The sequence below is a fragment of the Ylistrum balloti genome, unplaced genomic scaffold (assembly GCF_031769215.1).
Source record: "Ylistrum balloti isolate Yb309-2 unplaced genomic scaffold, AGI_CSIRO_Ybal_v1 Utg370670, whole genome shotgun sequence".
In the NCBI taxonomy this organism is placed as follows: Eukaryota; Metazoa; Mollusca; class Bivalvia; order Pectinida; family Pectinidae; genus Ylistrum; species Ylistrum balloti.
In genome coordinates, this window is record NW_026782405.1 from 50,686 (window position 1) to 68,379 (window position 17,694).

The following is a 17,694-nucleotide window of genomic DNA, read 5'->3' on the forward strand; positions in this document are numbered from 1 at the left end:
AACAAATTCCTTATATTACAGCAAATTCTGACTCCCATCCCTATCTCTAACTTGGAGTTCTGAAGCTTAACAACTTACTTAAGTTCACTTGTGTGCAGAATAAAGGATTTTACTTTTTGATAAATAAATGCATAGTATACTAAGTGAGTGAAAACTCTAAATGAACATATACCCTTACTTATAATCTCAACATGATGTGTAACTAAACAATAATAGCTGCAGATCCCTAGAATACTTGTGTGATACCTAGAATACTAACACAAAGACAGACTTACCTCCCCTTGCTGACTGATGATTGGCACTTGATAGTCGAGCTTCACATCATGGAAGAGACATTCAAGGAAGACATTGGCTACACCAATGAGGTTGTGGTTCTCCTGCGACTCATAAAAGGGATCGCCTTTTACAGGTGGTCCATCATCCTGTTGATTGCATCAAAGATAGTACAAGTTCTCACAACATCATTTTTATCATATTTTTTTTAATCTTAACTCTAAGGTGCACACTTCATTGATCATTCTTTAAACCATTAAATATACCAGTAAGTAGAAGAGATGCTCTAAGGCGGGACACAAGATTCTGAATGATAACCTGAATTCCATTTACTTAATGATATTGTATCAATTCATTACAAAGTCATTTGAACGTTTTACAAAATTTGACTTTCGAGGCCGTGACAATGAATCAAAGTTTTTTCTCTTTACAACTTTGTCAGGCTTCATCTGAAGAGGCTTCTTGTCAATAATGATGAATAGTCGCCGCTTGGTTTAGAAACGTTTATTAAATGAAAGTTAATACCAGGAAATAGACGATGGATACTACACCATAACATAAACTGTCTTGGCCCTTCGAGCCAAGTGGGTCAAAATCACACAGAGAACAACACCCCTTAATTACAGTCCTAATAAAATTCTCTACAAATGTCTAACTTACATAGCTGTGTAAAACAAAACCATAGGCAAAGAAAAAAAAAAAACTAATTTGGCATGCTCTATGAAATCCTAAAACTTTACATTTATTTTCTAAATCGATTCATCATTCTATCATCAACACTGTATAGTAAAATGTTTTTAGACTAAAAGTGCAGGATTAGAATTAGGTCTTTATTACAATTTCTGTAAATCACGATAAAACTCAAAGTAAAATAATGAAATAATTTCTTGTATGTGATAAAAAAAAAGTATTCAAATGAAAGGTTCAGTGATTAAACATTAAAAAAAGGTTCAATAACAGCAGAATCAGTAACAGAACTGGAGATAACTATCGCAATCAACATTCATGATTGACAGGAGCTCAATCAAAACAAAGCCATGCCATCGCATTTTTCTGCCAAAACTCATTCTCCATTGCTCCATTGGGATGAACATGAAAACAAATGTTTGACTTTTGACATCAAATACATTTATTTTCAATGAAATTTTCCTGTTTTTTTCCACTCAAATATCTATTCTTTCCTTTTTTATATCATAATGATGAATCCTTAAGACTTTTTACAAAACCCATTATACACCATATAGATCTATGCATCTCTATCAAACAGCCAACATATCAACATCCTTAACTGTAGAATGATGAAAAACTTCATCAAAATTATCAGTTTTATCATAAATAACTAAAAAAATGAAAAACACAACTCTTAAAAGAATTGCTGTGTATAATGTACTGTCATAAAGATACTCACAAAAACAATTCTCAATTTTAAATGAATATTTAATTAGAAATTGTGATAAGAGTAATTACGTGAATCAGTGGTTCGTAATTAAAGAACAATCAATAATAAATATGTGAATGTCAATTTCAATCTGTCATTCCCACGATGCATTATGAGGATAATAAAGTGTTATATGTGTGTTTTTTCAAAAATAGTGAAACAATAAAGTAATTTCATTTCAAAGCTAAATTCTGAGTTAAAAACCACTCATTTTGAAAAGTCTAAAGAGTTTTAATGTAACTGATTGACACTCTAACAAGAATGACGTAAAATCAAATGGTAATTACCAATTAAAGAGAAGTAACTCTTGACAATCAAGATTATTAATGTAAGGTGACATACAGCCTTAAGTACATGACAGTAGTACACAGCAATTCCTTTATTGCACACAAGGATTGCTTACCCAGCTATATTCATACCATAAGCCATAGTGATTTACTTATTAATCCTGAAATAAGTCTTGGGGGCTAAAACATATCAAAGTAGGGAGCGTGAATATTGAACCACAATGAAATAGCATCAGCAGCTTTTTAATGAATTTTGATTGATCATTTTTTATTCTAGCCTATGTAACCTTGGATCATTCTAATATCCCAAATTTACTGCCCTTCATATCTACTCTGCCAGGCTGAGAATGCATCTAATGTACTGTAAAGTGTCTAATGTGACCTTTTGACCTTTGACTTGGACATCTATTGATACAGAAAAAAGAACATTGATATAATACTATGTGGTTTATACAAACCAAATATTTTGAGACTGAGGTTCTCAGTATATGACAATGATTTGGAATATGGGAAAGATTAAATCGTGAAGAGACACACATGGTAACACTTTATCATAACCCACCTTTCCTACGAAATGTTGGGACATAACCCATCTCTTCTATAAAATATTGGGACATAGCCCACCTCTCCTTCTACAAAATGTGGGGACATAACCCACCTCCCCTTCTACAAAATGTGGGGACATAACCCACCTCTCCTTCTACAAAATGTGGGGACATAACCCACCTCCCCTTCTACAAAATGTGGGGACATAACCCACCTCCCCTTCTACAAAATGTGGGGACATAACCCACCTCCCACAAAATGTGGGGACATAACCCACCTCCCCTTCCACAAAATGTGGGGACATAACCCACCTCCCCTTCTACAAAATGTTGGGACATAATCTACCTCTCCTTCTACAAATGTTGGGACATAACCCACCTCCCCTTCTACAAAATGTTGGGACATAACCCACCTCTCCTTCTACAAAATGTTGGGACATAACCCACCTCTCCTTCTACAAAATGTGGGGACATAACCCACCTCTCCTTCTACAAAATGTTGGGACATAACCCACCTCTCCTTCTACAAAATGTTGGGACATAACCCACCTCTCCTTCTACAAAATGTGGGGACATAACCCACCTCTCCTTCTACAAAATGTTGGGACATAACCCACCTCTCCTTCTACAAAATGTTGGGACATAACCCACCTCTCCTTCTACAAAATGTTGGGACATAAACCACCTCTCCTTCTACAAAATGTGGGGACATAACCCTCTCCTTCTCCAAAATGTGGGGACATAACCACCTCTCCTTCTACAAAATGTTGGGACATAACCCACCTCTCCTTCTACAAAATGTTGGGACATAACCCACCTCTCCTTCTACAAAATGTGGGGACATAACCCACCTCTCCTTCTACAAAATGTTGGGACATAACCCACCTCTCCTTCTACAAAATGTTGGGACATAACCCACCTCTCCTTCTACAAAATGTGGGGACATAACCCACCTCTCCTTCTACAAAATGTTGGCACATAACCCACCTCTCCTTCTACAAAATGTTGGGACATAACCCACCTCTCCTTCTACAAAATGTGGGGACATAACCCACCTCTCCTTCTACAAAATGTTGGGACATAACCCACCTCTCCTTCTACAAAATGTTGGGACATAACCCACCTCCCCTTCTACAAAATGTTGGGACATAATCTACCTCTCCTTCTACAAAATGTGGGGACATAACCCACCTCCCCTTCTGCAATATGTTGAGAAATAACTACTTTTGGCTGATAAAAAAAATTTAGAAAAATGTCGTCAGTTTTCAACAGGTAATACTATGGTCTGTGGCTTTAGTGTTATCTTTTATGTATTTATTTGTTTTTTACCTTTATCAGAAAGTTTTAATGGATTAGTGATATCTATCAAAGAAAAAAAAGATTGAAAATTTCAAACAAAGATGGCTTTAGGATGACTTTGATGAACAGCTCTGGGTAGACAATACTCAAACAAGCCATGCAGTGTGGCCACTGAAGCAGACAATAACAAACCCAGGGTTCAGAATCGTGCTCGTCCTCTACCATCATTGGAAGTCCTGTGGCTTTCCTCTCCTCGTACATGTCACGCATATCTATTATCTTATTTTCAAACTTTTCCATGGACCAGATCTGGTTTCCCCGTCCCTTTCGTTTGACAAGGATGGCTGGTTCACTCACAAAAGCCCCTCTCTGCAGAAAAATCAAGTAAAAAGAAGAAATTGGTTTTCAGTTCTTCAAACTCATTTTTCAAAGAAAAGAATATGGTAACTTACTCCAATAAAAAATTCACTTACAGTATCAAAGTATTTACAAAACATCAAAGACGTCAGACAAAAATACGTATTGGAAATACAGACGATAAATCAGGCTTAGCCTTAAAGATGAAAATTTTGATTATTCACAACATGTAACTTTTTGAATATAACATTAAATGCTTCAACATTTACAAGAACATTCTGCGCTCGGAAAGCATTAAAGAGCAGCATCGCATGAATCTTAACCTGCTGCAGTAATCATTAGAGTTTAAATCCTGATGAATATCAAATTTATAAACTTTATCAAATTAAAGAAAGAATTTACAATGAAATGAAACTTGTCGTTTACATCTCTAATCTGCAAATAAAAATGGACTAAAATTTAATCCAAATACTGACTAGTTACTGCCCCTACATGTAACTCTCCTAACAAGATGAGTGATATAGAAGACTAGTTACTGCCCCTACATGTAACTCTCCTAACAAGATGAGAGATATAGAAGACTAGTTACTGCCCCTACATGTAACTCTCCTAACAAGATGAGTGATATAGAAGACTAGTTACTGCCCCTACATGTAACTCTCCTAACAAGATGAGTGATATAGAAGACTAGTTACTGCCCCTACATGTAACTCTCCTAACAAGATGAGTGATATGATATACTGACATGTAACTCTCCTAACAAGATGAGTGATATAGAAGACTAGTTACTGCCCCTACATGTAACTCTCCTAACAAGATGAGAGATATAGAAGACATTATACCATCCTACAACCCATATTAATAACACTTTCAAAAGAAAATCAATTATGTAATAAATTGCCCAATCTTGTTTTAGCACAAAAAATGTCAACTAACTTAACATTTTCCTCATGAAATTGTAAAAGATTTCAGTTTGTTTATGTCACCTGATAATTTCTCCTAAAGTTGGAGGCATCACAGCACACTGCAGCAGAATTTATGTTTTACGAGGCCATGAAGGATTCAAATGTGAGAAGTAAGTCCATTTCCGCCTCTCAATCACCATTACATTTATTTCAGATGAAGGTGAAGGCTGCATGTTATGATAACGATACTACCTTATCTGGCATCGTATGTTACTATCAGTTTCCATCAATTTGTTTTTACAATTTTAACAAACAGCACAAGTCATCAATGATCAAGTGTTTTTCTTAGTCTTCTTTTGATCAAACATCTGTAGGAACTACAATTTTCTTCTAGATGTATTTACAAGATAACAAGACTTTGTATCTAAGACACGTTTACAAGATAACAAGACTTTGTATCTAAGACACGTTTACAAGTTAAGAAGACTTTGTATCTAAGACATGTTTACAAGTTAACAAGACATTGTATCTAAGACACGTTTACAAGTTAACAAGACTTTGTATCTAAGACATGTTTACAAGTTAACAAGACATTGTATCTAAGACATGTTGAATTAACAATATGTCTTTCAAATATTTCCCTGATGCCAAACAATAATCAAATCAAAATGGATTTCACCTTAAAACGTATCATTCTAAACCTCTCTGCCAAGTGCTATCTCAAACCAAAGGATTTGTTAACCTCATAAAAAACACACAGCTTTCTGTTCTCTTATAAATAGAGAAGGACAGCTGAGAAATAAATGCTTGCAGTTCTGATATTGGGCATGTTTAAAAGTCAGCAAACTGGATTCCAACAGAATTTGAAACATTACAACTGAGAAATGACAGAAGACATTTTAACCTGATAACCAAACACAGTGTATATTGTCATATACCCATAAAACTTCAAATAAAAAAAAAGCAAAAAAACTAAACCTATTTGTTACCATAATTTTGTTTACCTTCAACATTAAACAATTCCCAGGCACCTGATCATTTGTTTATTTATTTATTTTCTTCACTGCATAAACAAACAAAAAATTAAAGACTGGTAAAGATTGTGATACTTTTCTTTAAATAACATGTCAAATTGTCTCCGTTTTAAGAAAAAATAGTTTTAAAACTACACAGGCCAAATGCTCTAAAATATCTGAATGTGAATATGTGAACTGAGGAAGTATTTGTTTTGTACTTTTATGATTAAGTCTTTGTATCCTGTGACTAGACTGTTTACACACAATATGTTAGATGTGTTACAACAACACAGTCTTCGCGTGACAACAGTTTCCTGTTCCAACCCAGGAATTCTTATCAATCTGCTAAATCTTCACAGCTCACTACAAATTTAATCTGTGTGATGTTTTGTGGTTAAAACAGAAGTTTTTATCAAACTCAGTACCAGTGGGAATCTACAGTGACAATCGAAATATCTCTCTGGTGATATTATCTATCGTTTTTACCACTAAAAAGTTCAGTACAAACGCAATGTAGCTCAGAAATTGGAACAAAACAGATTGGAGAGATTTTGGAGTCCATCATTACAACAGACAGGAGTAAACTACAGCATTGTTATGATTAAATCATTCTTTACCATATCAATATTGAAAACATTTTACAGGGAAGGAACACAGAATTTATTCTTTAAGAAGATATCCATTGACTTTAAACCTCCATTACTTTCTGTTAATCCTTAAAATGAAACTTTATAATGTCATACATTAAGTTTGCTGTATAAAATGTGACCTTTGCATCCTTGCTGACTTAAATATACATAGACTGCCACTAATTCAAACATGAAAACAAATGGGTTAAATCTACCACAAACTAGAGAACCAATCACTATTAAATCTACCACAAACGAGATAACCAACCACTGTTGAATCTACCACAAACTAGATAACCAACCACTGTTGAACCTACCACAAACTAGAGAACCAATCACTGTTGAACCTACCACAAACTAGAGAACCAATCACTGTTGAACCTACCACAAACTAGAGAACCAATCACTGTTAAACCTACCACAAACTAGAGAACCAATCACTGTTAAACCTACCACAAACTAGAGAACCAATCACTGTTAAACCTACCACAAACTAGAGAACCAATCACTGTTAAACCTACCACAAACTAGATAACCAACCACTGTTGAATCTACCACAAACTAGAGAACCAATCACTGTTGAATCTACCACAAACTAGAGAACCAATTAGGAGACTTAAAATGTCTATATTTTTGTGAAACAGCATTAGTAATACTCCAGATGACATTCGTATCAATCTGTCAAAGTTTTTGTGGTATGTCCTTGATCTTGCTTCACAATCTGTTATTTTTCAACCTGGAATTCTTATATCTAGGCTGACAGATGGAGCTAGACAGTTTCTTGGTTACAAAGAATTGTGATTTGTTGTAGGGATAACAGTCAGGATATGTCCTTCAGATTATAAATTAATTCCAGGAAATTTCTGTTATGAAATTTTACAGATTGTTCTGGAAACCATCTGCCATTAAAACATAGGGTTTTATCCATTGGCTAGGAAAAGATTGATCAAACTTACAGAGATGTGTAACTGTAGGCAAGGGAATGATTTATCATGATAACCAAAAAAACTGTAGGTTCACAAATAGTCCATCATATAGCCACAATGATTTAGCTGTTGTTTATGAAACTATGAGTTATGTTAACATAGAGACTTACCTGTTGTTTATGAAACTATGAGTTATAGTAACATAGACACTTACCTGTTGTTTATGAAACTATGAGTTATAGTAACATAGAGACTTACCTGTTGCTTATGAAACTATCAGTTATAGTAATGTAAGACTCACCCGTCGGTTAGGACTGAGGTTGGCTGCTGGTATTTGTAGAGTAACTTGAAATTCTGTAAGTTTGCCCATTTCCTGTGCCAGGACATTAGCTTCCCTCACTAGGGAGTTTGCCTTGACGACTTCATCTCTGAGAATAGCCAGACTCTGCTTGATTGATTTGTCCCTGAAAAAAGAATTAAAATATTGTTAAATATTGACTAAATCTTCATATTTTTTATCTTCTAAACAAGACCTAAATTAAACAATGTCCACAATTCTGTGCATTGATTTGTTCTGAGAAGCAGACATAAGGAACTGTTTTACTGATGTTGAAGGTTTTCAAAATTCAAAATATTTCTGACATCACAGTAAGTATATCTTGGTTTGACATAATTAATCTTGCTACTTTAAATAGATAGCCATTTTTATTAGCCTTTTCTGGTTTCTGGTTGTAGACAGCGTATTTGGGTGAAGATAAGATCATGTTTTCCTACCCTAGTCCGTCAGGGCATACTTGGGTGATGAGAAAATGTCTGCCTACCCTAGTCCATCAGGGCATACATGGGTGATGAGAAAATGTCTTCCTACCCTAGTCCATCAGGGCGTACATGGGTGATGAGAAAATGTCTTCCTACCCTAGTCTGTCAGGGCATACTTGGGTGATGAGAAAATGTCTTCCTACCCTAGTCTGTCAGGGCGTACTTGGGTGATGAGAAAATGTATTCCTACCCTAGTCTGTCAGGGCGTACTTGGGTGATGAGAAAATGTCTTCCTACCCTAGTCTGTCAGGGTGTACTTGGGTGATGAGAAAATGTTTTCCTACCCAAATGTTGTCATGATTAGGGCACACTCCGGTAATACATGTCTAGTTACAGTGTTCAAATGACCCTAAATCCATCTCAATGACTCTTAAAATATTGATGAATCCATTAATGTTCTTCTTGTGAGGGTTTCTCCCAATCACAGAAGGAATACTTACAGCGGTAGGATAATAATAAGACTATATTAATGCTGGTCACATACGAGTTGCCTGATAAAACGAAAGCCTCGCTCTAACAACAAAATCCCTATGTTCCACCAGTGATCCTGAAACTTGATGGTGACTATGTGACCACATTCTAGGTTTACGTGTATTTGAGGGGCTTGGTAACACTGCTTTATAATGGAAGGATGTCCAATCTGGGAGGTATCAAATCACTGGGATAGTTTGTCTATGTGATCTTAACTAATCCTCATTACTAAAAACAAGCTAACACTAACAACCTCACAAAATCTTAATTCAGACTCAAAATGAATGAAATGACCGAGAAATCATGAAGAAAGGAAAGATTAATACAGAGACATTTGAAAGTACGAGAAGAATCAGAACAGGTTGACGGATCATGAAACAGTCCTTGACTTAATTTTAGCCAAGTCAAACATATATGGGTAACATTATTTGGTAACATTATTTGTGATTGGCTTTTTCAAAATGTAAGATAATTATCGACTTGAATTTTTTCATGATCATACAGCCAGAGTTCTTCACCGATGACACTTGCCATGTAAACCTTGGTATCAATGTCATGTTCTCAAATTAAGAATCAAGACCATATGTTTCATAGAGAAAACAGACAATATTTTAGAGTAAACTTTGAGCAAACTCTTTGGTTTTTTTTAAGAAAATAGATGACAATTTATAGTAAATCTTAGGTTTCCACTTAGTGTTTCCTTCAGGGAACAGACAACAATTTACAGTAAACATTGGGTAAACTTCTGTGTTTCCTTCAGGGAACAGACAACAATTTACAGTAAACATTGGGTAAACTTCTGTGTTTCCTTCAGGGAACAGACAACAATTTACAGTAAACATTGGGTAAACTTCTGTGTTTCCTTCAGGGAACAGACAACAATTTACAGTAAACATTGGGTAAACTTCTGTGTTTCCTTCAGGGAACAGACAACAATTTACAGTAAACATTGGGTAAACTTCTGTGTTTCCTTCAGGGAACAGAAAACATTGGGTAAACTTCTGTGTTTCCTTCAGGGAACAGACAACAATTTACAGTAAACATTGGGTAAACTTCTGTGTTTCCTTCAGGGAACAGACAACAATTTACAGTAAACATTGGGTAAACTTCTGTGTTTCCTTCAGGGAACAGACAACAATTTACAGTAAACATTGGGTAAACTTCTGTGTTTCCTTCAGGGAACAGACAACAATTTACAGTAAACATTGGGTAAACTTCTGTGTTTCCTTCAGGGAACAGACAACAATTTACAGTAAACATTGGGTAAACTTCTGTGTTTCCTTCAGGGAACAGACAACAATTTACAGTAAACATTGGGTAAACTTCTGTGTTTCCTTCAGGGAACAGACAACAATTTACAGTAAACATTGGGTAAACTTCTGTGTTTCCTTCAGGGAACAGACAACAATTTACAGTAAACATTGGGTAAACTTCTGTGTTTCCTTCAGGGAACAGACAACAATTTACAGTAAACATTGGGTAAACTTCTGTGTTTCCTCCAGGGAACAGACAACAATTTACAGTAAACATTGGGTAAACTTCTGTGTTTCCTTCAGGGAACAGACAACAATTTACAGTAAACATTGGGTAAACTTCTGTGTTTCCTTCAGGGAACAGACAACAATTTACAGTAAACATTGGGTAAACTTCTGTGTTTCCTTCAGGGAACAGACAACAATTTACAGTAAACATTGGGTAAACTTCTGTGTTTCCTTCAGGGAACAGACAACAATTTACAGTAAACATTGGGTAAACTTCTGTGTTTCCTTCAGGGAACAGACAACAATTTACAGTAAACATTGGGTAAACTTCTGTGTTTCCTTCAGGGAACAGACAACAATTTACAGTAAACATTGGGTAAACTTCTGTGTTTCCTTCAGGGACCAGACAACAATTTACAGTAAACATTGGGTAAACAACAATTTACAGTAAACATTGGGTAAACTTCTGTGTTTCCTTCAGGGAACAGACAACAATTTACAGTAAACATTGGGTAAACTTCTGTGTTTCCTTCAGGGAACAGACAACAATTTACAGTAAACATTGGGTAAACTTCTGTGTTTCCTTCAGGGAACAGACAACAATTTACAGTAAACATTGGGTAAACTTCTGTGTTTCCTTCAGGGAACAGACAACAATTTACAGTAAACATTGGGTAAACTTCTGTGTTTCCTTCAGGGAACAGACAACAATTTACAGTAAACATTGGGTAAACTTCTGTGTTTCCTTCAGGGAACAGACAACAATTTACAGTAAACATTGGGTAAACTTCTGTGTTTCCTTCAGGGAACAGACAACAATTTACAGTAAACATTGGGTAAACTTCTGTGTTTCCTTCAGGGAACAGACAACAATTTACAGTAAACATTGGGTAAACTTCTGTGTTTCCTTCAGGGAACAGTCAACAAACATTGGGTAAACTTCTGTGTTTCCTTCAGGGAACAGACAACAATTTACAGTAAACATTGGGTAAACTTCTGTGTTTCCTTCAGGGAACAGACAACAATTTACAGTAAACATTGGGTAAACTTCTGTGTTTCCTTCAGGGAACAGACAACAATTTACAGTAAACATTGGGTAAACTTCTGTGTTTCCTTCAGGGAACAGACAACAATTTACAGTAAACATTGGGTAAACTTCTGTGTTTCCTTCAGGGAACAGACAACAATTTACAGTAAACATTGGGTAAACTTCTGTGTTTCCTTCAGGGAACAGACAACAATTTACAGTAAACATTGGGTAAACTTCTGTGTTTCCTTCAGGGAACAGACAACAATTTACAGTAAACATTGGGTAAACTTCTGTGTTTCCTTCAGGGAACAGACAACAATTTACAGTAAACATTGGGTAAACTTCTGTGTTTCCTTCAGGGAACAGACAACAATTTACAGTAAACATTGGGTAAACTTCTGTGTTTCCTTCAGGGAACAGACAACAATTTACAGTAAACATTGGGTAAACTTCTGTGTTTCCTTCAGGGAACAGACAACAATTTACAGTAAACATTGGGTAAACTTCTGTGTTTCCTTCAGGGAACAGACAACAATTTACAGTAAACATTGGGTAAACTTCTGTGTTTCCTTCAGGGAACAGACAACAATTTACAGTAAACATTGGGTAAACTTAAACTGTGTTTCCTTCAGGGAACAGACAACAATTTACAGTAAACATTGGGTAAACTTCTGTGTTTCCTTCAGGGAACAGACAACAATTTACAGTAAACATTGGGTAAACTTCTGTGTTTCCTTCAGGGAACAGACAACAATTTACAGTAAACATTGGGTAAACTTCTGTGTTTCCTTCAGGGAACAGACAACAATTTACAGTAAACATTGGGTAAACTTCTGTGTTTCCTTCAGGGAACAGACAACAATTTACAGTAAACATTGGGTAAACTTCTGTGTTTCCTTCAGGGAACAGACAACAATTTACAGTAAACATTGGGTAAACTTCTGTGTTTCCTTCAGGGAACAGACAACAATTTACAGTAAACCTTGGGTAAACTTCTGTGTTTCCTTCAGGGAACAGACAACAATTTACAGTAAACATTGGGTAAACTTCTGTGTTTCCTTCAGGGAACAGACAACAATTTACAGTAAACATTGGGTAAACTTCTGTGTTTCCTTCAGGGAACAGACAACAATTTACAGTAAACATTGGGTAAACTTCTGTGTTTCCTTCAGGGAACAGACAACAATTTACAGTAAACATTGGGTAAACTTCTGTGTTTCCTTCAGGGAACAGACAACAATTTACAGTAAACATTGGGTAAACTTCTGTGTTTCCTTCAGGGAACAGACAACAATTTACAGTAAACATTGGGTAAACTTCTGTGTTTCCTTCAGGGAACAGACAACAATTTACAGTAAACATTGGGTAAACTTCTGTGTTTCCTTCAGGGAACAGACAACAATTTACAGTAAACATTGGGTAAACTTCTGTGTTTCCTTCAGGGAACAGACAACAATTTACAGTAAACATTGGGTAAACTTCTGTGTTTCCTTCAGGGAACAGACAACAATTTACAGTAAACATTGGGTAAACTTCTGTGTTTCCTTCAGGGAACAGACAACAATTTACAGTAAACATTGGGTAAACTTCTGTGTTTCCTTCAGGGAACAGACAACAATTTACAGTAAACATTGGGTAAACTTCTGTGTTTCCTTCAGGGAACAGACAACAATTTACAGTAAACATTGGGTAAACTTCTGTGTTTCCTTCAGGGAACAGACAACAATTTACAGTAAACATTGGGTAAACTTCTGTGTTTCCTTCAGGGAACAGACAACAATTTACAGTAAACATTGGGTAAACTTCTGTGTTTCCTTCAGGGAACAGACAACAATTTACAGTAAACATTGGGTAAACTTCTGTGTTTCCTTCAGGGAACAGACAACAATTTACAGTAAACATTGGGTAAACTTCTGTGTTTCCTTCAGGGAACAGACAACAATTTACAGTAAACTTTGGGTAAAATCTTATGTTTTATAAAAAAAAAAACAGATGAAGCAAACTTTGGGTAAATTTTTCGTAGAAGATAATAATTTGTTACTTGGGTGCCTGAGTGAATGCGTGATACAAAAGACTAAAGTACCCACTAGTGCTGGCGTGTCAGAACACATAAACATACATAAGAAATTATCTAAAGAGAGTTATTTGGCTACGGGTTTTGTGAACTAATTCAATCACCCTGGCTAATGTATTGGACATTTCACCGTGAGGACCTCTCCGTATGTATCTCGAGGCAGACACTGAGATGATAACTAGGCCATGTATTGATGTTACCATACAACCCTGTTCTCCAGACTCATGGTGTTGACAACTATAAGATGCCGTGAGATCTAATTATTAGCTCTACTTTCTCTCATCATCAGAATTCAGGGATGCAAATAAATGCAAAAATCATTCTTCAGACAAAAATAAATTCTAAACCAGTGAACAGAATGAACAGAATAAATGTCCTCAAACTTTCTAGTACACTGAAAGTAGATCTGTACAATGGTTTTACTGCAGAGTTACTGCTCTTCAATAATGAAAGCATTTACTGAAATTACTGGTTTTGACGGCAAATGAGGACATGTATCTTGACAAAATAAACCTGATATGTGTTATTGCAATTATTATTTAAAAGTTCATGAACAATTCTGAAATCTGTGACATTATATAGTACCATCCCAACTACATAGCCTGGAAATTAATTCATAGTTAAAGATTTCCCCGATACCTCCTACAGATAATATTTGTAAACTTTTCCCCACAACAGTAGCTGGTCTACAGTCAGAATTGTCATCATCCCCGCTGGTCTACAATGAGCATTGATATCCCCGCTATCTACAATCAATGGATCATCATCCCCGCTATCTACAGTCAGAATTGTCATCATCCCCGCTGAAGTCTACAATCAGAATTGTCATAAAATGTGTACAATCAGCATTGTCATTATCCCCGCAGGTCTACAGTCAGAATGGTCATCATCCCCGCTGGTCTACAGTCAGAATTGTCATCATCCCCGCTGGTCTACAGTCAGAATGGTCATCATCCCCGCTGGTCTACAATCAGAATTGTCATCATCCCCGCTGGTCTACAATCAGAATTGTCATCATCCCCACAGGTCTACAATCAGCATTGTCATTATCCCCGCTGGTCTACAGTCAGAATGGTCATCATCCCCGCTGGTCTACAGTCAGAATTGTCATCATCCCCACAGGTCTACAGTCAGAATTGTCATCATCCCCACAGGTCTACAATCAGAATTGTCATCATCCCCACAGGTCTACAATCAGAATTGTCATCATCCCCGCTGGTCTACAGTCAGAATTGTCATCATCCCGGCTGGTCTACAATCAGAATTGTCATCATCCCGGCTGGTCTACAATCAGAATTGTCATCATCCCCACAGGTCTACAATCAGAATTGTCATCATCCCCACAGGTCTACAATCAGAATTGTCATCATCCCCACAGGTCTACAATGTTGGGTGATGATGATATAAAGCCAAAACAAAAGAAAATTTAGTTACCAAAGCTATGTCTTTAATTTTTCTAATCCTCCATCTCATTACAGTTTGAGACAATAACTCTTACAGCAAACTTCATTGTCTTTCTTTTGATAAGTAGCAATCCAAAAATTATTGAACTGCTTTCAAAATACGCTACACCACAAAAAACATCTGACTATAAATACTTTCAGGGTTATTTTTTCTAACTTGAGTGAGATCTTACTAAGAAGCTGTTTTCCATGATGCAGATGGTAGTTTTGGTGAGGAGTAGGTAAATGTAGGTAACAAAAGGTCCAAGGGGCCTTATTGGTCATCTGACTACAAAAACTTTCAGCAGGGAGAAGGGTAATTTTTTCTAGTAGGTAACTATTGTAACCGTTAACTAGTGAAACTTGAGAAGAGGTTAGAAACTGGTGTTGCAAAGGAAAACCATGATTGCACAATCATGTTACAAAATGGCCTCCCTGGCTGCAGCATTGGAAGTTTTCACAAGGTCGAAAATTAACAACACTTTGTTGGCTACCTTTCCTTAATATTCTCACCAATAACTGAGGCCAAGCAGCAAACAAACAAATCACTATTTGGTTCCATCCTAGAAAAATGATAACCTCTACAATAAGTGACCTTGCAGTGAAAATGGATTAAAACTAATCACTGATCACTGCCCCATCAATCAACCAATCACTGATAACTACTCCATCAAACAACCAATCACTGATCACTGCCCTATCAATCAACCAATCACTGATTACTGCCCCATCAATCAACCAATCACTGATCACTGCCCCATCAATCAACCAATCACTGATCACTGCCCCATCAATCAACCAATCACTGATCACTGCCCCATCAATCAAACAATCACTAATCACTGCCCCATCAATCAAACAATCACTGATAACTACTCCATCAATCAACCAATCACTGATCACTGCCCTATCAATCAACCAATCACTGATTACTGCCCCATCAATCAACCAATCACCAATCACTGCCCCATCAATCAAACAATCACTGATCACTGCCCCATCAATCAACCAATCACTGATCACTGCCCCATCAATCAACCAATCACCAATCACTGCCCCATCAATCAACCAATCACTGATTACTGCCCCATCAATCAACCAATCACCAATCACTGCCCCATCAATCAAACAATCACTGATCACTGCCCCATCAATCAACCAATCACTGATCACTGCCCCATCAATCAACCAATCACCAATCACTGCCCCATCAATCAACCAATCACTGATCACTGCCCCATCAATCAACCAATCAATCACTGATCACAAACAATCACTGATCACTGCCCCATCAATCAACCAATCACTGATCACTGCCCCATCAATCAACCAATCACTGATAACTACTCCATCAATCAACCAATCACTGATCACTGCCCCATCAATCAACCAATCACCAATCACTGCCCCATCAATCAAACAATCACTGATCACTGTCCCATCAATCAACCAATCACTAATCACTGCCCCATCAATCAACCAATCACTAATCACTGCCCCATCAATCAAACAATCACTGCCTCATCAATCAACCAATCACTAATCATCACCCAATCAATCAACCAATCACTGATCACAGATAAATGGGCTGTATCTTTAGTGCTATTCAACCATCAGTGCCTTTCAGGAAGAAAATAACTAAGCTGTACCTTTGCTGTGCCCACTCCTGGTACTTCCTCTGAATACTGCTCTGGGCAGATATGGACCCCGTAGGGGTCAGCATATTTGGGCTCATGGGAAGAAAGGGCATGGATGGAGTCCCTGGGGACATCAGCCGACTTTTTAGAATTTGCATCTGTCGCTCATAGCTCTGTTTCTGCTTCTCTAGGGCCTCTGTTGACAGACATATTATACAAATCCAGTTATGTATGACCTTGAACTCATCATTACACTACTAACTTCTGACTGTAAAGATTATCAAGTTACTAACAAATTTCAAAGGTCAAGCACAGATAATTAGCATTATAAGGATGACATTATTTGCTTCTCTACACATGATTATCAAATACAAATATCACTTGTTTTGCTAATTTACCTAAATCCTAATTCTTAGACCGTTACAATATCAATGTTTGTCTGAGAAAGGACCTATATCACTATAGTTTTGACCTGTTTGTCTATGAAGTGACCTGTATTACTATGGTTACGACCTAGTTACTCTGTGTGATGTGATCTATATCACTATGGAATAGACCTGTTTGTCTATGAAGTGACCTATATTACTATGGAAACGACCTAGTTTCTCTGTGTGATGTGATCTATATCACTGGTTATGACCTGTTTCTCTCTGTGACGTGACCTATATCACTATGGATATGACCTTGTTTTCTCTGTGTGAAATGACCTATATTATTATGGTTATAAATCAGTTTCTCTGTGTGAAATGACATATATCTCTATGGTTATGACCTTGTTTATCTGTGAGACTTTGCCTTTCCTATGTCAATGTCTGAAGGAGAGACTAAATATGATCACCATTTTTTAGAAGTCAGAATCAAGCAGTATCAGAGTTATCTACCTTGTTTATCCTCTTCATACTGTTGTTCTATAGCAATGATTGCCTCTTGTATCGGGTCGTTGGAGAACTCTTTACTCATCAACTCCTGCTGAGCAAAGTTGTAATCTATGGGTTGTTCTGGTTCATTAGACTGGGGACCTGTAACAGTACAAAGTTGTAATCTATGGGTTGTTCTGGTTCATTA

General features: G+C 36.6%; 1 protein-coding gene across 1 annotated transcript in view; it reads right to left on the minus strand.

Annotated features, from left to right (window-relative positions):
- The window catches only part of LOC132557431 (kinesin-like protein KIF13B), a 307,507-nt gene that overhangs the window by 30,369 nt on the left and 259,444 nt on the right, over positions 1-17,694 (minus strand). Inside the window, exons 16-20 of the mRNA XM_060221917.1 lie at positions 17,511-17,648; positions 16,642-16,825; positions 7,977-8,139; positions 4,035-4,211; positions 276-422 (exon numbers count right to left, since the gene is read on the minus strand). Coding sequence (XP_060077900.1) covers positions 276-422; positions 4,035-4,211; positions 7,977-8,139; positions 16,642-16,825; positions 17,511-17,648 — 809 coding nt within the window. The remainder of the gene's footprint in view (positions 1-275; positions 423-4,034; positions 4,212-7,976; positions 8,140-16,641; positions 16,826-17,510; positions 17,649-17,694) is intronic.